The sequence below is a fragment of the Electrona antarctica genome (genome assembly GCF_951216825.1).
Source record: "Electrona antarctica genome assembly, chromosome: 16".
Lineage (NCBI taxonomy): Eukaryota > Metazoa > Chordata > Actinopteri > Myctophiformes > Myctophidae > Electrona > Electrona antarctica.
This window is the reverse complement of record NC_136797.1, coordinates 7,740,489-7,762,044: the sequence shown is the minus strand read 5'-3', so window position 1 is coordinate 7,762,044 and position 21,556 is coordinate 7,740,489. Positions and strand designations below refer to the sequence as shown.

General features: G+C 46.3%; 1 protein-coding gene across 3 annotated transcripts in view; it reads left to right on the top strand.

The window, feature by feature from the left end:
- The window catches only part of xpo7 (exportin 7), a 68,220-nt gene extending 47,631 nt beyond the window's left edge, over positions 1-20,589 (top strand). Inside the window, exons 16-28 of one of the 3 annotated variants that reach the window (XM_079524369.1) lie at positions 1,846-1,926; positions 4,144-4,207; positions 5,629-5,737; positions 8,806-8,912; positions 9,512-9,600; positions 14,257-14,364; positions 14,492-14,574; positions 14,922-15,136; positions 15,952-16,090; positions 16,968-17,107; positions 18,099-18,197; positions 18,883-19,025; positions 19,863-20,589. In XM_079524369.1, coding sequence (XP_079380495.1) covers positions 1,846-1,926; positions 4,144-4,207; positions 5,629-5,737; positions 8,806-8,912; positions 9,512-9,600; positions 14,257-14,364; positions 14,492-14,574; positions 14,922-15,136; positions 15,952-16,090; positions 16,968-17,107; positions 18,099-18,197; positions 18,883-19,025; positions 19,863-19,956 — 1,471 coding nt within the window. In that variant the 3' untranslated portion in view covers positions 19,957-20,589. Of the gene's footprint in view, positions 1-1,845; positions 1,927-4,143; positions 4,208-5,628; positions 5,738-8,805; positions 8,913-9,511; positions 9,601-14,256; positions 14,365-14,491; positions 14,575-14,921; positions 15,137-15,951; positions 16,091-16,949; positions 17,108-18,098; positions 18,198-18,882; positions 19,026-19,862 lie in introns of all 3 variants that reach the window. The other 2 variants (XM_079524368.1, XM_079524367.1) reach the window with 2 other exon arrangements.
- The last annotated feature ends 967 nt before the right edge of the window (positions 20,590-21,556 follow it).

The window sequence follows — 21,556 nt, the reverse complement described above, 5'->3', positions numbered from 1 at the left end:
GGGGAGAACATGTGAGGGTACCTACCCTAGGGGACACGGGGAGAACATGTGAGGGTACCTACCCTAGGGGACACGGGGAGAACATGTGAGGGTACCTACCCTAGGGGACACGGGGAGAACATGTGAAGGTACCTACCCTAGGGGACACGGGGAGAACATGTGAAGGTACCTACCCTAGGGGACACGGGGAGAACATGTGAAGGTACCTACCCTAGGGGACACGGGGAGAACATGTGAAGGTACCTACCCTAGGGGACACGGGGAGAACATGTGAGGGTACCTACCCTAGGGGACACGGGGAGAACATGTGAAGGTACCTACCCTAGGGGACACGGGGAGAACATGTGAAGGTACCTACCCTAGGGGACACGGGGAGAACATGTGAGGGTACCTACCCTAGGGGACACGGGGAGAACATGTGAGGGTACCTACCCTAGGGGACACGGGGAGAACATGTGAAGGTACCTACCCTAGGGGACACGGGGAGAACATGTGAGGGTACCTACCCTAGGGGACACGGGGAGAACATGTGAGGGTACCTACCCTAGGGGACACGGGGAGAACATGCAAACTCCACACAAAACATCTTCGTAACAGTGATATAAATGTACAGTATTATGGATTATAACCGAAAGAAAAATGACCTAGCACACAGTCTGAGTTGTGAACCATTCCTCCCAAACGTACTGGGGCCGCCCTAGTTTAGTGGTGTACAGGCTTTAGTTTAGACATACTGTTGGTCCGACCGTCATTAGACCGACATCCTATACCTCAAACCCTAACCTAACCTAACCAGAAGCACGGGAGCAGCACATGTCCGACCGTTGTTTCTGCATGTCGGTCCGTTGGTGTGTCTAATTTGCGTATGCATCCCGTGTAGTGGTTAGGACAGGGGTTCTCAACCCGTGGGTCGCGACCCCTCGGGGGGGGGGTCGCCAAATTATTTTAGGGGGTCCCCAAATTATTTTCCAAAAGAAAAAAAAAGATTTTTTTTTTAAATTTTATTTTCACGATTTTTCAAAAATAGCAGACCTACAAGCTCGTAGCGCGCCACTCGGTGGCGCGCTATGAGCTTGTAGATCTGCTATTTTTCAATAGCTAAATTATAACAATGCTTAAAACACCAAAAGGGGTTCCCGCCCAAAATGGTTTAAGGTTATTGTAGCAGTCAATTTATATTGGGGGTCGGGAGGGGGCGGGGCGGGGGTCCCGAGACATTGCCAAAGCATTTCCGGGGGTCCCCGGCCAAAAACGTTGAGAACCCCTGGGTTAGGACATGGTGGGGCTGCACACCACCCTGTCCTATTTGTCTGCTGCTTGTGTGATGCCATTTCCCATGTAGCTGTAACCTTCTTTTGGGAATAAATCACGGTGTGGCTACATTTTACCTCCTGACTCTGTGCTCATTTCCAGCCGCTTATTGGGCCGACCCTACAGAGCATAAGGCCCTTCATGCAGAAGGTTGTGGGTTCGAACCCTGCCTGGGGTCGACGTCCACAAGGGCCTGCGGTCGCAACGGGTTAAGTGTTTAACCCATTCAGGCCTGACGTCGAAATTTAAAAAAAAAGTTTTCTAAATCATGACAATTTTCGGAAAGATTTGAGGCACATTTTAACGATTTTTCAAAAATAGCAGACCTACAAGTGAGCTTGTAGATCTGCTATTTTTCAATAGCTAAATTATAACAATGTTTAAAACACCAAAACGGGTTCCCACCCCAAAATGGGTTAATGGTTAATGTGGTTAAACGCTAACGTGACATGGATGCGTTCCAGGTCTCAATGGATTAATAATAATAATAATAATAATGAACTCACATGTGACTGTTTTCTATCTTTACTGCAGCATCACCAATCTGAAGTACTGGGGTCAGTGTGAACCAATCACCTCCAAGACACTGCAGCTACTCAACGACCTCTCTTTAGGATATCCTTGACACGCATGTGTGTGTTTGTTCGTGTGCGTGTGTGTGTGTGTTGTACAGCTGTTTGTGAACATTTTATTTTAGCAATGCTAATTATTGTTCTTTTGGCCACATTTTGTCACAGAGCTTTGACCAATAATGTCTTAAGCCCACCTATATACTGTACTTACAAACAATGCTTTGAGGTTGAATATTACAGTCCAGACAAAAATGATTCCCAGGGAAAGTATATTCCTCATTGTTGCATTTTGCAGTTCCTTTTGTCCAACATTAATTACAATTATTTAAGACAGGGGTGGGCAACTTTGACAATGGAGAGGGCCACTATATTTCCACACTCACTGCAGAAGGCCACATTGCATATTACTGTCGTAGCAAAAATAGCCGATTTATAAGCTCACTGCGACGCGTTTTGAGCTTGTAGATCAGCTACTTTTGCTTTTTCTTATCTCCATATCCATATACTACAGCGTCAGGTGAAAGCAGCAGCTGAATCTTGTAGATCTGCTACTTTTTCTATTTTCTTTTATTTGAATCCTGAAAAGTAACAGTTTGGGACATAATCAGTGTTGTTTTCGTCGACTAAAACTAAACAAAAAATGTTCGTCGACTACCTTTTTTCATTGACAAAAAATAAATAGAAACTAAATAAAAACTAATCTATGATGACAAAAACTAAGACTAAATATATCGACAATTTCGTCAACAAATAAAAACTAGACTAAAATGTTAGGAAGGGACTAGTGGACAAGATATCCAGTACAAGTCATTTTACACTTGGTTGCATGCTGAAAATAGCCGATCTACAAGCTCACAACGCGTCGCAGCGCGACGCGTTGTGAGCTTGTAAATCGGCTATTTTCAGCAAGTGTAAAAACAGTCATTACGACGGCATCAAGCCCCGCCAAAATACATTTTAGTCGACTAAATCAACCGTAGATTTAGTCGACTAAAATCTCATGACATTTAGTCGACTAAAACTAGACTAACACTAAAACATTCCAGGTGACTAAAATGTGACTAAAACTAAGTGAAAACTATTCAAGAGACTATGACTAAAACTAAAATCAAATTTCGCTGCCAAAAACAACACTGTTAATGAGGTTTTCACCCGACAGTCAGACGATATAAATTGGAACTCTGTTTGAAATGACTGAGGATTTACGTGTAATTATAACCACTTGAACCCCCATCATCCATATCCTGGTTTACCTGGGATCCTAGTTTCCTGAAGGCACTGCACTGTCTACAAGCTAGACCAGGGGTGGGCAACTTTGACGATGGAGAGGGCCACTATATTTCCACACTCACTCCCTAGGGCCATAATACGGTTGTAGCAAAAATAGCCGATCTACAAACTCAAAACGCGTCGCGCTGCGACGCGTTTTGAGCTTGTAGATCGGCTATTTTTGCTATATTCAAATTGAAATCTTTAATTATTGTTTGCTATTTTTGAATTGGAATCCTGAAAATTAACATTTTTATGTAATTTCAAATGCCTTTAATTATACTTGTATTGAGCAATGAGCTACTAATTTAGACTGAAGTAATTAAAGCGGGTCATGTTTGCATGTTGTGAAATTTTAACAGCCGAAACCAATGTTATATCAGTATTCTGACATTAACCTGAGGGCCACATTAAGTGAAGGTGGGGGCCGCATGTGGCCCCCACCTTCCGCCAGTTGCCCACCCCTGAGCTAGACGTAGTACAGATACAATTCAGGTCCAGTTTAAGTTAGTTAGTTTTCTAAGTTACTTTACGGGGACGGTAGTGGCTCAGGGGTAGAGTGGCCGGTAGAGCAGCTGAATTCAATCCCAGCCTCTCCCAGAGTTGGTGTCGAAGTGTCCTTGAGCAAGACTCTGAACCCCTAATTACTCCCGATTGGTGCCTTGCATGGTTTCCACCGCCGTGTGTGTGTGTGTGTGTGTGTGTGTGTGTGTGTGTGTGTGTGTGTGTGTGTGTGTGTGTGTGTGTGTGTGTGTGTGTGTGTGTGTGTGTGTGTGTGTGTGTGTGTGTGTGTGTGTGTGTGTGTGTGTGTGTGTGTGTGTGTGTGTGTGTGTGTGTGTGTGTGTGTGTGTGTGTGTGTGTGTGTGTGTGTGTGTGTTGCACAATATATGTCAAACGCTTTAGTTAAAAAACACTACATAAATGCACCATTTACTTCATGTTGTTGCTGTTTTATGAATGACTTGTTCTCCTTAACGAGCTGCGTGATCACGTACAGCAGTGTGAGGAAGCTGGTGAAACTCAGTGCTGTGCAGTTCATGCTGAATAACCATACAGTAAGAATATACACCACACACATTTATACATGTTTAACCCATTCTGGGCAGGAACCCCTTTTGGTGTTAGCATTATGTTATGCTTTAGCTATTGAAAAATAGCATATCTACAAGCTCATAGCGCGCCACCGAGTGGCACGCTACGAGCTTGTAGGTCTGCTATTTTTGAAAAATCAAAGAACGACTGACATAGAAACATAGCTTTTTCAGAAAACTCAGGATGTAGAAGACATTTTTAGAATCTGATCTCAGGTCAAAATGGGTTAATAACCATACAGTAAGAATATACACCACACACAACAACATGTATACAGGTTTAGAGTTCTCCATCTGTCCCAGTGGTTCACAACATGTATACAGGTTTAGAGTTCTCCATCTGTCCCAGTGGTTCACAACATGTATACAGGTTTAGAGTTCTCCATCTGTCCCAGTGGTTCACAACATGTATACAGGTTTAGAGTTCTCCATCTGTCCCAGTGGTTCACAACATGTATACAGGTTTAGAGTTCTCCATCTGTCCCAGTGGTTCACAACATGTATACAGGTTTAGAGTTCTCCCATCTGTCCCAGTGGTTCACAACATGTATACAGGTTTAGAGTTCTCCATCTGTCCCAGTGGTTCACAACATGTATACAGGTTTAGAGTTCTCCATCTGTCCCAGTGGTTCACAACATGTATACAGGTTTAGAGTTCTCCATCTGTCCCAGTGGTTCACAACATGTATACAGGTTTAGAGTTCTCCATCTGTCCCAGTGGTTCACAACATGTATACAGGTTTAGAGTTCTCCATCTGTCCCAGTGGTTCACAACATGTATACAGGTTTAGAGTTCTCCATCTGTCCCAGTGGTTCACAACATGTATACAGGTTTAGAGTTCTCCATCTGTCCCAGTGGTTCTCAACCTGCTTTATCTCTCTCTCTCAGCTAAGGGGTCCTTGGTCCTTAACCCATTTAGGCCTGATGTCGACATTTTAAAAAAAAAAGTCTTCAAAATCCTGACAGTTTTCTGAAAAACCTTATGTTTCTGTATCAGTGGTTCTCAATATTTCATGTCAAGGACCCCAAAGATTATATGTAATATTCCTCCGCCCCCCCCCCCCCATCTGGAAATATGTTGTTCCAGGGACCTCCCTCCGCAAAGATTTGAGTTAAAATGTTCACTCTGTAATAATATATATTCAAAGATTTTCACCACATTTTCACGACTTTTCAAAAATAGCAGACCTACCAGCTCATAGCGCGCCCGAGTGGCGCGCTATGAGCTGGTAGATCTGCTATTTTTCAATAGCTAAAGTATAACATAATGCTTTAAAACACCAAAAGGGGTTCCCGCCCAAAAAGGATATGTAACATGGACAGACTTTGTATGAACCTGCTGATCCTTTACAGTGAACTAAACGAGTGTTCTTGTTCATTTCAGAGTGAGCACTTCTCATTCCTGGGCGTCAACAACCAATCAAATCTCAGTGACATGCGCTGTCGAACCACCTTCTACACTGCCCTGGGACGCCTTCTCATGGTGGATCTAGGTACGCACGCACGCACGCACACACGCGCACACACACACACACACACACACACACACACAGTCATCATCGAGTACATCTCAGGGTGAATTCAGACTGTGGTCACTTGCCAGATGTTGTGATTAGTGGGAACAGAGTTCGGAACACCGTACCGTACCCGAGTACGACTGGAGAGGTGTTCTGGAGTACGATTCGATTCATGCGTACTCTGGCAATGTGAACGCTGCAATGTGAAAGACTTATACCAGACGGTGGCCTTGTGGTTAGAGTGTCCGCCCTGAAACTGGGAGGTTGGGGTTCGATCCCCGGCCGTGTCGTACCAAAGACTGTAAAAATGGGCCTCCCTGCTTGGCACTCGGCATCAATGGGTTGGATTGGGGGGTCAAATCAACTAATCAAATGGTTCCCGAGCGCGGCACGGTACAGCTCACCGCTCCTTGGCTGCGGCTCACCGCTCCAAGAGATGGGTCAAATGCGGAGAACAAATTTCACTGCGGTAACGTGTGTGACAAATCGTACAACTTTGACTTGACATCCTTACCAAAAGAAGGAAGTGGAAAGGAATCATTTGTTTACCTGGGCTATACCTTCTCTGATAGTTGAATGTTAACATGAAATAATAATCCCGCTGGTGTTTGAGTAGCACGAGCGTGAACAAAACTCCAACGAAAAACGCATTGTGTAGCGAGCGCTGTCGCTACTAAAGACACGTGCACTGCTTTGGTTTTGATTGTTGTTATAGACAAATGGATAACCTTTTATTTATTTAATTTGTATCCCTGGTTGGACGTAGCGCGTGGGAGGAACACGTTATTTCCAACCAGTTCCTTTCCCCTCCATCAGGCGCCAGGGGGAGGTAGTTTAGAGACACGAGGGGACACGGGGAGAACATGCAAACTCCACACAGAAAGGCCCTTATTAGGCCCTTATAAAACCTTTATTGATCCCGCGGGGGACATTTCAGTCCTCACCGTATCCCACCCCAGAACAAATGGTGTCCATTTCAATCAGTGCAATGCGAAAGAGAAGTGTCAGTTTTCTATTATTCCAAGTTATGTTATGGTTAGCCTGGCCTAGCCAGTGGGCTTTCTGGTCTAGAGGGGCGGGCGGGCGCTTGGAGCAACCGCTGGATAATATTGGTTCACCAATCAGAGCCCTCCATCCATGCCCCCCTACGCCCCTCCCCTCCCTGGTAGAAATCAGCGGAGGAAAGTGACGCCCCCCACTGCACTGTAGTTGACTCCTCCCACTCCTAGACCAGGAAATGTGTCGCGTTCCCCCAGGCTTTCATTTTTTTTGAGCCGAACGCGAACGAAAATCAAAGCCTGGGTACAGAGACTATGTTACAGTAGACCTGGCACAGCGACCATTGTGTGTCTCGTTGCAAATCCTCAGAGCTACTACTGGCACAAAGGACCTGCCAAGTCTCGTACAGCTCCACCCCGGGTAGGTGAACTCTGTCGTTTCCTCCTCTCTTCCTCAGCTGGGTTAGGGTTACAACCTCCTCGCTGTACGCACCTCCTCCTCCGCCCCCCTTCCCTCCAGTGAGGTCCTCATGACCGGAGCACGCCTTCCTCCCTGGCCCGTTTAGGTTGTCACAGTGTCACCCGCTCTGTCCCCCCAGCATGCAATTCCAAACAATCATGTTTTTGGGTTTTTTGGGCAGCAATCGTTAATCCGACACGCATTAGTCCGGGTGCAGGCTTTAGTTCCGACAGTCATTAGACCGACAACCTCAAACCCTAACCATAACCGCAAGCACGGGAGAGCAGCGCATGTTCGGTCGCTAGTCCAACCGTTGTTCCCGAATGTTGGACTAATGCTCCGTCGGAATTACCATCAGATCCCCATCAGTCCGAATACTGTACGTGGCTGGTTAAAACTCACCCTGTGGCTTCCGTGCGTGGTTATGTTTAGGGTTAGGGGGATTAGGGTTACTGTCAGATTTATGGCTGTCTGATTATTGGGACGTCGGACCAACACTACGATAGAAGATCTGATCCTTCTCAGGAAGAACATCCTGCTGTCCCCCTTGCTGTAGAGTGCATCAGAGTTGTCAGACCAGTCAGTCCAAGCTTGTAGTTGTCTACAATCTCCACCACCTCCCCATCGATGGTGCTGGGTACCTGGGCTTGACCCTCTTGGTCACCACCATCTCCTTGGTTTGGTTGGAATTGAGCCGGAGGCAGTTTGCTCTGTTATTACTCGAGACAATGTCAGGGAACTCGGTCAAACTTTATTATTCTCTAAACTCTGACAAGTGACTCTTCTTCTGTCACATGACATTCTCTATCTCCCCCAAAGCTTAAACTTTAGCTGTTGAAAAATAGCAGATCTACAAGCTCATAGTGCGGCACCGATTGCCACCCTACAAGCTTGTAGGGTGGCAATCCGGAAAATCCGGAAAATGGAATTTTCAGATGGGGGTCCGTGGCCAAATTCTGTGGGTCCTTAACATGTCATGTGTGCCCAGTGTGGAAGTGACAATAACATCTGATTGATTGATTGAGCACCACGGTCAGGATTTGGAAGACATTTTGTAGAATCTGGTCTCAGGTCTTTATGGGTTAAAGGGTGTGTGTGTGTGGGGGGGGGGGGATATTCTGTTACGATAAGTGTTAACACATTTTGTGCCCAAAACGTCTGTGGACGTCCTGGGTATTACCGCACGTGCATAGCCCAAGACGTCTATGGACGTCTTTCAAAAAAAAAAATATATATATATATATATATATATTTTTTTTTTTATTAAAAAAAATCAGAAAAATCAAAACACTTTTTTTTTAACACGTTGTGCCAAAGTTTGTGTTTTCGCCATTGAGAATGCATTTGGCGTTTAAATGAAATAACTCAGAAACTATAAAACATTTCAAAGTAAAAAGTTCCAGCATGTGTCTCCACAGTCAGCTGAATTATAAAAAATGTGAATGGATTTTCTAGGTGAAAGTGATTTTGGGCAGTATTGCGTGGGCTCTCAATGTGTTAACAGGCTCTATGTTTTGATGAGTCATCATTGCTATAGTGTGTTTGCTCGGTAACAGGGCTTAACTTGCTGTGTGGTGTGCTTCTAGGCGAGGACGAGGACCAGTTCGAACAGTTCATGCTGCCGCTCACAGCTGCGTTTGAAACCGTGGCTCAGATGCTCAGCACCAACACCTTCAATGAACAGGAAGCCAAGGTAAGATCCCTCCCTCCGCACGCAGCTCTTCACAATGCCCCATGGCTGTTTAACAATCACTGAGAAGCACCCTTGTGCAGGCGGCACGTAGCGTGGATTTAATTATCGACTGGGAAAATTAGTGGGAAAAGGTTGGCGCAAATAAGAGCCATTTTAAGCATGTGTGCAACATGACAACTGTTTTAAAGTATTGTACAGTAACAACTAAAGTCTCTTTAATGTTTGTTAAATGCTATTACTACAAAACAATCTAAAATAGAGGGATTAAAGAACATTAAAGCTGGACTGTTGCCTGAGTCCAATGCATTTCTGCCTACTTCTGGTCCAGGACTTGTCCCAGTTGGTTGTCCCCATTCTCAATAGAAGTCTATGTAGGAGAGCCGCCCATTGGACTGAAGCCCCATGAAGTGACTCTGTCTATATCTAAGGCTCTGGGCTATCTAGGCCCCTCTTTTCTAAGTCAGACTGGGCCAGCTCTAAACTCACCGAGGCACGGCCCTGGTGGCCCAATATGTACAACATTAAGGCAACATTCAAACCCAGCGCGCCCCTCTCTCTCTAACGTTGTGTGTTCCTATGTCTCTCTCTCCCGTTTGCAGAGGACTCTGGTGGGTTTGGTCCGGGACCTGAGAGGCATCGCCTTTGCCTTCAACGCTAAGACCAGCTTCATGATGCTCTTTGACTGGATGTATCCTTTAACGGCAGCGCTCATTCTGTCCACTACACCAGGGGTTCTCAACGTTTTTGGCCGGGGACCCCCGGAAATGCTTTGGCAATGTCTCGGGGACCCCCGCCCCGCCCCCTCCCGACCCCCAATATAAATTGACTGCTACAATAACCTTAAACCATTTTGGGCGGGAACCCCTTTTGGTGTTTTAAGCATTGTTATAATTTAGCTATTGAAAAATAGCAGATCTACAAGCTCATAGCGCGCCACCGAGTGGCGCGCTACGAGCTTGTAGGTCTGCTATTTTTGAAAAATCGTGAAAATAAAATTTAAAAAAAAATCTTCTTTTTTGAAAATAATTTGGGGACCCCCTAAAATAATTTGGCGACCCCCCCGAGGGGTCGCGACCCACGGGTTGAGAACCCCTGCACTAAAACTATGACGAAAAATGTTCGTGGACTACCTTTTTTTCCCCCTCTGACGAAGACTAAATAAAAACTAAGCTTATGATGACTAAAACTATGACTAAATATATTGACAATTTCATCAACAAAAACTAGACTAAATCGTTAGGGACAACACATTTTTATGCTTGGTTGCATGTGAGTGTCGTGCTCCAGCACACAGCTAAAGTAAAAATCTGGCGTTATGACGCCATCAAGGTCTCCCGAAATACATTTTAGTCGACTAAATCAACTGTAGATTTAGCTGACTAAACTAAAATGTGATTTAAAATGATGATTTAAAAAACTGGGATCAGGTATATAAGAGAACATTTGTTTAAAACATTATTCAAGATTTCTCCAGAGACCCGCCCCGTTGTGAGTTTGTGAATCCGCTACGGTGGTGCAGTCTGTAGTGCTGTCGCCTCACAGCTAGAAGGTCTTGGGTTCGATTCCCACTGGGGACGCTGTGTGGGCACTGGCGGCGTGTTCTCTCCTCCGCGTCATCAGTGCCCATACCCGAGGCGGGGTTGGTGAAAGGGCCTTTCTGTGTGGAGTTTGCATGTTCTCCCCGTGTCCCCTAGGGTAGGTACCCTCACAAAAAATATGCAGTAATCCTGGTCTCTAAACTACCCCCCCCCCCCCCCCCCCCCCCCCCTGGCCAGCCGGGGCGCCTGATGGAAGGGAAAGGAACTGGTTGGAATAACGTGTTCCTTCCACGTGCTACGTACAACCGGGGAAACTCCCCCCTGTCAGGTGTAAAGAGGCGGCTTGGGACTCATGCATTGAAAGAAGCATGAGGTCAGTTCGTTGCTCTCCCCAGGTTGGCAGAGGGGAGTGTAGAGCCCAGGATTACATTAGATAATTGACACTGGGTGAAAAAATGGGTTGCAAAATAGTGGGATAAAATGGTAAGGTCAAAACAAACTCTTGATTCTGATGCTATATTGACATTTTTTTCTGGAGTGTGGGGATCCCCTGGAAACCTCCCCAGGAGACCCCGTTTTGAGAACCACTGCTTTTGTCAACCTGGCACTCTTCTTGACCACCGCTTCATAACACTGTCAATAACATCCATTTTGAACAGAAAGAAGCCTTTAGTTCTCTCTCTTCCAACTCCAGTGTAGACGCACAGTCGTCGCATTGTGCTCTTTGAGGGCAAGAGTTCCAACAAGGCAGCGTGCTGTTTGTACCCAATCTTGTATGTCCATTTAAAACGCATTAGGACACTTGGTTCTAAAACCTCACACTAAGTTAGTTACCGCTGAAAAGCAGTGTTTCTCTACTTAACCCAATCTGGACGGAAACCCCTTTAGGTGTTTTTAGCAGAACTACAAGCTCATAGCACGGCACAGAGTGCCGCGATACGTGCTTGTAGATCTGCTATTTTTGAAAAATCTTGAAATGCGAACGTTTATAACTCAAATCTTTGCTTCTGGGCGGTCCCTGGAACAACATATTTTCAGATGTGGGTCCGCGGCCAATTACATATATTTTTTGGGGTCCTTGACATGAAATAGTTTGAGAACCACTGACATAGAAACGTAGGTTTTTCAGAAAACTTTTTGAAGGCATTTGTAGAATCGTCTTCAGGCCTGAATGGGTTAAAACTGATATACGTATGTCACTCTGTGGTGCCGCATATTGCATTTAGATGAAAATGCTGAACTACACGAGAGCTCGCCACCACTAAACCACCAAAGGATATATATCCACATGACCCCAAGTTAGAATAAGTACAACAAGTTGTGCAATTTAGATGTGCAGAGTGCTATTCCGACAGTAATTTGTTAAGACTGGGTTACTCGTGAGCCTAGTTTACTGAGGCACCTCACTGTCTCTCTGCGTTTGATGTATGCGTTTGCCTTGCCTGTTGCCGTTAAGCCGTGCTGGACAAGAGCGTCTGCTAAATGCCTAACGAGTTGTTAACGTGAGATCTAAAACGGTGAAAGTGCTCCGCTAAAGTAGAATCACGTAAGACCTGCTTTATACTTTTGTTGTGAGTATGTAGATCGGCTATTCTCACAAGTAATATTTGACAATAATTGGCCAATTTTTCGTATTGAAAGTAGAGTTCTCATCGGGCCTGAAAATTAAGGCCCGGCCCTACCCTACCCTAACTGGGTCGGCCCGAGGCCCGGCCCGACCCTAACAATTACCATAATGTCAGGCCCGAAAACCCGAAAAAGCCCGAGTGAAAAAAAAAGGAAAAATAAAAATGCCACTATATGGCCGCGGCGCCGTGGATTATTGAGACGACCGTGTCAGAGAACGCACTTATAGTCTAGTCGCCGAAATAAAGGATTTATGTAACTCACGTCAATTGGCTGATAATGTTCCATTTTCAACATTCTAATGGTTTCCAGCAATTTCCAGGGGTGAGTAAACATCTTCTGAATCAAAGTAGCAGCGATCCTCTGAAGTGACGCAGTTAATTAAGGCTACTGGCAATATTATGACAATTGTCAACTTGGCTATAATCTACTAGGTTACTGTATAGTTTACATTAATCATTGCCTCTCAAACCCACATACCACGCGTAATGTGCGTTGCCTAACCAAAAGAACAGACATACAAACCATCAACATGCCGCTCGATGGCATGTCGAGTCTGTCGACAGCTTGCAGATCTTTTATTTTGGGCAGTGGGCACACAACGAGGCGTGCTGCGCTACGATGGGGAAATTAAATAGCTGTAGGCTACAGCGCGCTGCGATACGATTTGTAAACCAAATAGCTGTAGCCTATACAATGTGACTGTAACATTGCTTGGTCATCATGTAACTATATTACGTGCAGGCGCTTTCATAGTTATATGGAGCATTTACCGTTGATTAGGTAGCCTAATTTAGCTTATTCACCCAGCTGGGTTCAACGAGACAGCAGTGTCTCGTTAAGCCCCGACGTTTCCAAAACGAGCTATTGCGGATAAATCGATGGTCTTATAAAATATTTAAGCATATGGCAAGTTGACTTAAGTTATATAGTTGATGCTGAGCAGTAAGCAGCTCATTTGGTTGGCAAACCAGAGGCCAGCCAGCGGTAGCAAGTTCAACAACCACCGTTCTATTCTCACTTTGGTGCGCTGCTGCCTGCTGCTCCTCCTCCTTCAGTCACATATAGTATAATAGCCTAAACTGTAAAAGTTAATCGCCAACATTCACCAGCTCAGCCCTCTTCATATTAAATAAATACATTACACAAACAGAATTGTTATTTTTGAAAAAAAAAAAAAAAATCACGGAAAATCACAGAGCCCGAGGCACGGCCCGGCCCGACTAATTATCGTGCATTTTGGGCCCGGCCCCACCCGAAAATGTCGGGCTGGGTCGGGTCGGGCCGGGTTCGGGCAGAGATTGAGAACTCTAATTGAAAGTGTCTTAAAAGTGATTAAATTGTAACTTTGGAAATGTGCAGATATCCTGCATACTGTATGTTGGTTTGTTTACTGTTGAGTGAGAATGTTAAGCTAAATCATCTGGGGACCCCCTAAAATCATTTGGGGGTCCCCGTCCCCCCAGTTTGGACACCACTGACCTAAGATGTGTGGTGTTTAAATGGGGAATCCATTCTGGACGGCAACCCCTTTTTGGTGTTTTAAAACGCATTTTGTGCCCAAGACGTCTGTGGACGTCTTTGGTATTACCGCACGGGCAGAGCCCAAGACTTCTGTGGATGTCTTTGGAGAAAAAACACGTGGTGCCAAAGTTTGTGTTTTCGCCATTGAGAATGCATTTGGCGTTTAAATTAAATAACTCAGAAACTATAAAACATTTCAAAGTAAGACGTTCTAGCATGTGTCTCCACAGTCAGCTGAATTATAAAAAATGTGAATGGATTTTCTAGGTGAAAGTGATTTTTGGGCAGTTTTGCGTGGGCTCTCAAAGTGTTAAGCATTATGTTATGCTTTAGCTGTTGAAAAATAGCAGATCTACAAGCTCATAGCGCTGCACAGAGTGCCGTGCTATGAGCTTGTAGCGCAAATCTTGGAATATATATTCTTTCAGAGCGTTTTTAACTCAAATCTTTGCTTCTGGGGGTGTTCCTGGAACAACATATTTTCAGATGGGGGTCGGCGGCCAATCGCATATATTTTTGGGGGTCCTTGACATGAAATAGTTTGAGAACCACTGACAGAAATATAGGTTTTTCAGAAAACTTTTAGAAAACATTTGTAGAATCATCCTCGGGTCTAAAACGGTGTCGTAGTGTGACCTTCACTGGACCTCTCTCAGATATCCAGCCTACATGCCCATCCTGCAGAGAGCCATAGAGCTGTGGTACCACGACCCAGCATGCACCACGCCTGTCCTCAAGCTCATGGCCGAGCTCGTTCACAACAGGTGCGTATCACGCGGCTCTGTCTCGATGCGAACGCGCTGGACGTCACGTCATGTTCTCTAAATTATTTGTATAGTTGTTGGGGCTCTTGCGGTGGATGTAAGGAGAACATTGGTTTTGTTTTTCTAGATCCCAAAGGCTCCAGTTTGATGTCTCCTCACCTAATGGCATCCTGCTGTTCAGAGAAACCAGCAAGATGATCACAACCTACGGTATGTTGAACCTTTAATCCTTACAAACTCAACAATGTTGGCGCGGACGGTTAGCTCAACCGTCTGGGCTCCTAGGCTGCTGAGCCAGCCTGACGGCGTGGTGCGGGTTCGACTCCCGATCCCGACGGGCTTTCCAGCGTATCTTCCCCCATCTCTCTCTCTCCCCATTTTCTGCCAGTCTCTACGTTCAATGAAGGCAGAAAAAGCTCAAACTCAACCATGTTGCACTTGGTTCTGTCCTGGTCTTCCTCTCCTCTCCTCTCTCAGGGAACCGTATCCTGACGCTGGGGGAGGTACCGAAGGACCAGGTGAAGCCTCTAACATGCCTCTCTTCTCTCCTCTCTCAGGGAACCGTATCCTGACGCTGGGGGAGGTACCGAAGGACCAGGTGTACGGGGTGAAGCTGAAGGGAGTGAGCGTGTGCTTCGCCATGCTGAAGGCCGTGCTGAGCGGAAACTACGTCAACTTTGGCGTCTTCCGGCTGTACGGCGACGACGCTCTGGACAACGCCCTGCAGACCTTCATCAAACTGCTGCTCTCCATTCCCCACAGTGACTTACTGGTACGTAGTGTATGCACATGTTTGCTAAGCCTTCCCCACAGTAACTTACTGGTGGGGATACCGGAGAACTCTCCAGTTTACAGACTCGCCGTGGTTTAGTGCATTCTAGTTTTACTTCACCTTCATTTAAATTGCATTGAATTGAGAGATAGAGAGGATAGTTGTTTAGAGTTTAACAACAGCACCCCCTATTGGTACTCTAAACATCGGGACATAGGTTAGGACATAGGTTGGGACATAGGGACATTGCTGGTTGTAGGAGTGGTTGCACCACTCAAAAATCATTAGTAAACAATATTCTTAATTGGTAGGCCTACTATCATTGGTATTCACATACTCACATACTGGTATACACATGAACTATAACATCTGTGGGTTTGACATCATACTACACTGATGAAGACAGCATGTTAGCATAACGATGAAGACATTGATGAAGAACTTTCGCTGCGGCGACTTGGTAAACTGGCGAGTTCTCCGGATACCTATACAGGTATGTTACAGTATGATCAGAAAACCAGTCAAAATGGAGTGCTCGTTTTCTCCCGGTTCACCTCCCGCGCCAAAAGACGTCTCGGAGCTACCGAGACTAGGGGTAATTTACGATTCTCTCCCTTTCGGGACATAACTCGGGACGATGGTGACTTCGCAACGCTCGGCACCTCGCTCGCCTGATCTCGCTCTCGCCCTCATTTTGGGCCTTCCTCAGAATCAACAACAATGTGTTGATTCTGAGGAAGGCCTCTCCTCTCTGCTGCTCTCTGCTTGCTGGAAGAAGTGCTGACTCATGTTTGGTGTGTTTTGCGGTGACTCAGGACTACCCGAAGCTCAGCCAGTCCTTCTACTCTCTGCTGGAAGTGCTGACTCAGGACCACATGAACTTCATCGCCAGCCTGGAGCCTCATGTGGTCATGTACATCCTGTCCTCCATATCAGAGGGGCTCACCGCGCTGGGTAAGATACATCTGGCATCAGTTATCTGAGACCATTGCAATTATGTTTTTTTTTTGTAATCCTCCCAATCGTTTCCTTGTTGAAAAACAAAAATCAAACGTTTCGAGATTTTGAAAGCAACAAATTATTAAATAGGAATGCGTCCGGCATTTCTTTGTATACTGTATTTAAAGTTAGATTAAGTGAAAGTGTGTGTGTGTGTTTTTTTTTTTAGTTATAGCACTATATTCTGATAGTAATAATTGCTATAGAGTGTTTGTTTAGGGACCAAAAGTACAGGGACCAAAAGGACCAAAAGTACAGTGGAATATGAGAAATAGACGTGTGGATCATTTTCGTGGTCCTCAAAAGAAAAATCTCTGTTTTATGGTCAAAACTGATTTTTAGAGTTAGGTGTACTTAATATCTCTGCTGTCGGGAGGAAACCTCATAACTCCAAAATGTTCATTTTTATGTGTGTGTGTGTCTGCTTGTGTTTGTGTGTTGTGTGTCTGCGCGTGTGTGTGTGTCTGCGCGTGTGTGTGTCTGCGCGTGTGTGTATCTGCGTGTGTGTGTGTGTATCTGCGTGTGTGTGTGTGTGTCTGCGTGTGTGTGTGTGTGTGTGTCTGTGTGTGTGTGTGTGTGTGTGTGTGTGTGTGTGTGTGTGTGTGTGTGTGTGTGTGTGTGTGTGTGTGTGTGTGTGTGTGTGTGTGTGTGTGTGTGTGTGTGTGTGTGTGTGTGTGTGTGTGTGTGTGTGTGTGTGTGTGTGTGTGTCTCTGCGTGTGTGTGTGTGTGTGTGTGTGTGTGTGTGTGTCTCTGCGTGTGTGTGTGTGTGTGTCTCTGCGTGTGTGTGTGTGTGTGTGTCTCTGCGTGTGCGCAGATACGATGGTGTGCACAGGGTGCTGCTCCAGTCTGGACCACATCGTTACCTACCTGTTCAAGCAGCTGTCGCGCTCCACCAAGAAGCGCCCGGCGCCCATGGCCTCGGACGACCGCTTCCTGCTCATCATGCAGCAGCACCCCGAGATGATCCAGCAGGTAGTAGACCCCCCCCCCCCCCCGTCTCCTCCATCTTAACCTAGAGATGATCCAGCAGGTAGTAGACCCCCCGCCCCCCGTCTCCTCCATCTTAACCTAGAGATGATCCAGCAGGTAGTAGACCACCCCGTCTCCTCCATCTTAACCTAGAGATGATCCAGCAGGTAGTAGAGCACGCCAGTCTCCTCCATCTTAACCTAGAGATGATCCAGCAGGTAGTAGAGCACGCCAGTCTCCTCCATCTTAACCTAGAGATGATCCAGCAGGTAGTAGACCCCCCCCCCCCCCCCCCCCCGTCTCCTCCATCTTAACCTAGAGATGATCCAGCAGGTAGTAGAGCACGCCAGTCTCCTCCATCTTAACCTAGAGATGATCCAGCAGGTAGTAGACCCCCCCCCCCCCCGTCTCCTCCATCTTAACCTAGAGATGATCCAGCAGGTAGTAGACCCCCCCCCCCGTCTCCTCCATCTTAACCTAGAGATGATCCAGCAGGTAGTAGAGCCACCACAACTCCTGCATCTTAACCTAGAGATGATCCAGCAGGTAGTAGAGCCACCACAACTCCTACATCTTAACATAGAGATGATCCAGCAGGTAGTAGAGCCACCACGACTAACACATTGTGTGCCCTTTCAACATTTTCTAAATAGTGACCCAGGGTGCCCAATGTTATTTTTGTAATTTTATTTATTTTTTATAAAAATCAAAAAATGTCAAAGATGTCCACAGACCACATAGCGGTAATTCCCAGGACGTCTTGGGCACACAAATTGTTAACCTAGAGATGTACCAAATACTTTTTTCTCGGTACAGAATACCGTCCGATACCAGGGCCAGGGTGGCGGTCCAGGGACTGAGGCATATAGGCGCCAGAGAGGGTTATGACATTGTGGTTAGAATAGGGACACTAGGCTTGAAGTGGAAAGTATAGATGCTCAAGAATCTTCGTGTCGAGGTTCAAACGGATTAGCCCGTTGCTTTCTTTTCACAGATGCTGTCCACAGTTCTGAACATCATCATCTTTGAGGACTGCCGGAACCAGTGGTCCATGTCCAGACCGTTGTTGGGCCTCATCCTACTCAACGAGAAGGTAATACACAATACATTTATTAGCATGCAGTTTAACCTTTTTCATGTTGAGGACCCCCACATTTGACCCATCATATGGGTGTGTGTGATGGCCACGTTTCTTTGTATTGTAGTTAACTGAATCAATTGGAGGCGAGATGGGATGTTTTTGCGGAGGCCAGAGGGACTTTCTGTCTAATAATAAAGACGTAGGAGGTGGCCAGGAGTCAACCCACAGTGCCTAGTCCCTCCACTCGAAAATGCGATGTTCCGGCATGCGCTGCTCCCGTGCTTGCAGTTATGGTTAGGTTAGGAATTGAGGTTTCGGATCAATAGTATGTCGGAACTAAAGCCTGTACCCTGGGAGAGCGCCGTAGATTTAGAGTTATGAGCCGTTCTAATCGGGCCGCAAACAAGGAAGTGAAGGAGTACGGTGCAGAAGGAAAAAAAATCCATTATGTAGCGCAGGGTCCCTGCTTCATCTCTCTCTCTCTCAGCTAAGGGGGTCCCTGCTTCATCTCTCTCTCTCAGCTAAAGGGGGTCCCTGCTTCATCTCTCTCTCTCAGCTAAAGGGGGTCCCTGCTTCATCTCTCTCTCTCTCTCAGCTAAAGGGGGTCCTTGCCCTGAAAAACATTTGACCCCTGACTTATCCTATAGGAACACCTGCGTGTAGAGTGATGTTTACAGGGCATCTATGCTCTTTATGGTTGTGCGTCCTGCAGTATTTCGCTGACCTGAGGAACAGCATTGTGAACAGCCAGCCTCCGGAGAAGCAGCAAGCTATGCACTTATGCTTTGAGAACCTCATGGAGGGAATAGAGCGCAACCTGCTAACCAAGAACCGGGACAGGTGAGACGCACGCACGCACACAGACTCCATCATGGCCCCTAGTACTTGCCCTAGCCATGACATTCTTTATGTAGACTTAGATAGATTTTATGTAGACTTATAGCATTTTTATGTAGACATAGCACTATAAAGTATACATGCATAGTTCCATTATATAGATATTCTACTATTACGTTCTTAGCTTGCGAACTACTTTTTATGTACAGTATGTGATGTATTGCCATGCTGCTTGTTCTTGCTTAACACTCCCATCGCCCAGGACGAAGTTCTTTGTCCTTTCTATTAGTAACGCCCGACGCCCAGGACGAAGTATTGTCCAAAAGACGAAGTTTATTGATATGAGAACGGATCGCATGGCTCCACAGCCTGGGAGCGCCTGTTGGGCAATCCTCGGTGTTGCGCAAGAGTGAGACGTCATCGAAAAACTCCCTCCCCTGTTTAGCTGATGAAAACAAATCTTAAAACGTTCATAACTCGCGATCTAAATCATCCCGTCTTTTTATGAAAAAAGATCCTGTGTTAGACGGCGCTCCGCGGTCCAGTCGCTAGTCGCGACAGATTTATTCTTACCTACCGTTGTTGTCGATCGACTCTAGAGTGGTGTGGCTATTGTTAGCTGCTACACACACATTCACAACAAGAACCGGTCCGTCCGGAAAAGGTGTCCGTGTTTATAAATCGAATGGGCGCTATAATGTAATGGATTAAATAACCCCGGACAATTAAAGTGTTAATGTACGTCGCTCTGGATTAAAGAGCGTCTGCTAAATGCCTACAGTACATTGTCTTATATTTGTACTTTTGTGTACGTGTGTGTGCGCGTGTGTGTGCGTGCAGGTTCACCCAGAACCTGTCTGTGTTCAGGAGAGAGGTCAACGACAGCATGAAGAACTCCACGTACGGCGTGAACAGCAACGACATGATGAGCTGACATTCCACACCTCCTCCTCCTCTTCCTCCTACTCCTCCTCCTCCTCATCAGTCTTACTCCTCCCTCCCTCCCTCCTACCTCCACCACCGCTCCTCCTCCTCCCCCCCTCTCCTCCGCCCCCCGCCGCGGCTCCACCGCCTCACCTACCCCCCTCACCCTCGCCGACCCCCCTCAGGCCAGGATGCCTGGGGAGAGAGCCTCCTTTCCTAAAGCGTCCCCCCATCCCGTCCCCCCAGAGAGATACTATTATCATTACAGCTGCTGCATGGGCAACAGCGGCCACACGGGGGCGCGGGTGGGCCGGCGATATCGATTTAAATAATCACACAAACAAAACAAAAAACACTAACCATCCGGCGTCACCTCTTTTACGTTGCACCGATCGATTCATTCCCTGATTTTTGTCTCCACCGGCCCCACCTAACCCCCCCCCCTTCCCCCCTCCCACCCACCCTTTTTGATATATACATATATAAATATATACGGGGGAGGGGGTGGGTGGGACGGCACACACACACACACACACACACAACTTCTACGCACTCTGGAAAGAGGGAAACCACGGACCGGAACACGATGCGAGAGGAGGAGGGGGCGGCGGCGGCTCCGGATTTGGAATGGAATGATTTGGGGGTGGGAGGGAGGGAGGGGGTGGGGGGGGGGGGGGTGGTTAAACATAGTAACCTGCTTTCTGCCTGCCTTGTATAGAGAAAACAAACAAAAAAAAACACACACAACACAAGTGTAAATTTCTTTTTTCATAACATTTTGAACAATGTTTATAATAATGATGATAATGATGATGATGATTGATGATTGAATTCAAAAGAAAAAAAATCAACCAGAAAAATGTGTGACTGAGCTTTTTACAGTGTAGTGAGTCTAGTGCAGCTGTCTTTAAAAATTGTGGGAAGCGAGCTTTTCACAGCGAGGGCGGGAGAGGGAGAGAGACACCAACGAATGAACGAGAGAGAGAGAGAGAGAGGGAGTGCGTCGACTTGAGTTATGGAGTATTCGTGGATGATAGAGTTCTTATTACGTTAAGGTATGGCCTGCTTTATGTTTGGGTGCAACGCTGTGTCGTAGTAAGTGTCGTCAGGCCTGAGGACGATTCTACAAATGCCTTCAGTTTTCTGAAAAACCCCATGTTTCTGTCAGTCGTTCTCAAACTATTTCATGTCAAAGATCCCCCAAGATTATATGTAATTGGCCACCGACCCCCCCCCCCCCCCCCCCCATCTGAAAATATGTAGTTCCAGGGACCCCCCCCCCCCATCTGAAAATATGTAGTTCCAGGGACCCCCCCCCCCCCCCCCCATCTGAAAATATGTAGTTCCAGGGACCCCCCCCCCCCCCCCAGAAGCAAAGATTTGAGTTTGCTCTGAAAGAATATATTAAATATTATATTCAAAGATCTGCGCCACATTTTCACCATTTGCTTTCTACGAGCTTGTAGATCTGCTATTTTTCAATAGCTAAAGTATAACATGATGCTTAAAACACTAAAAGGGGTTCCCGCCCAAAAATGGGTTTAAAACCATCTAAAAGCTAAACATTGTGAGCTTGTAGATCTATTATTCGGTGCACAACGACGGCCAGC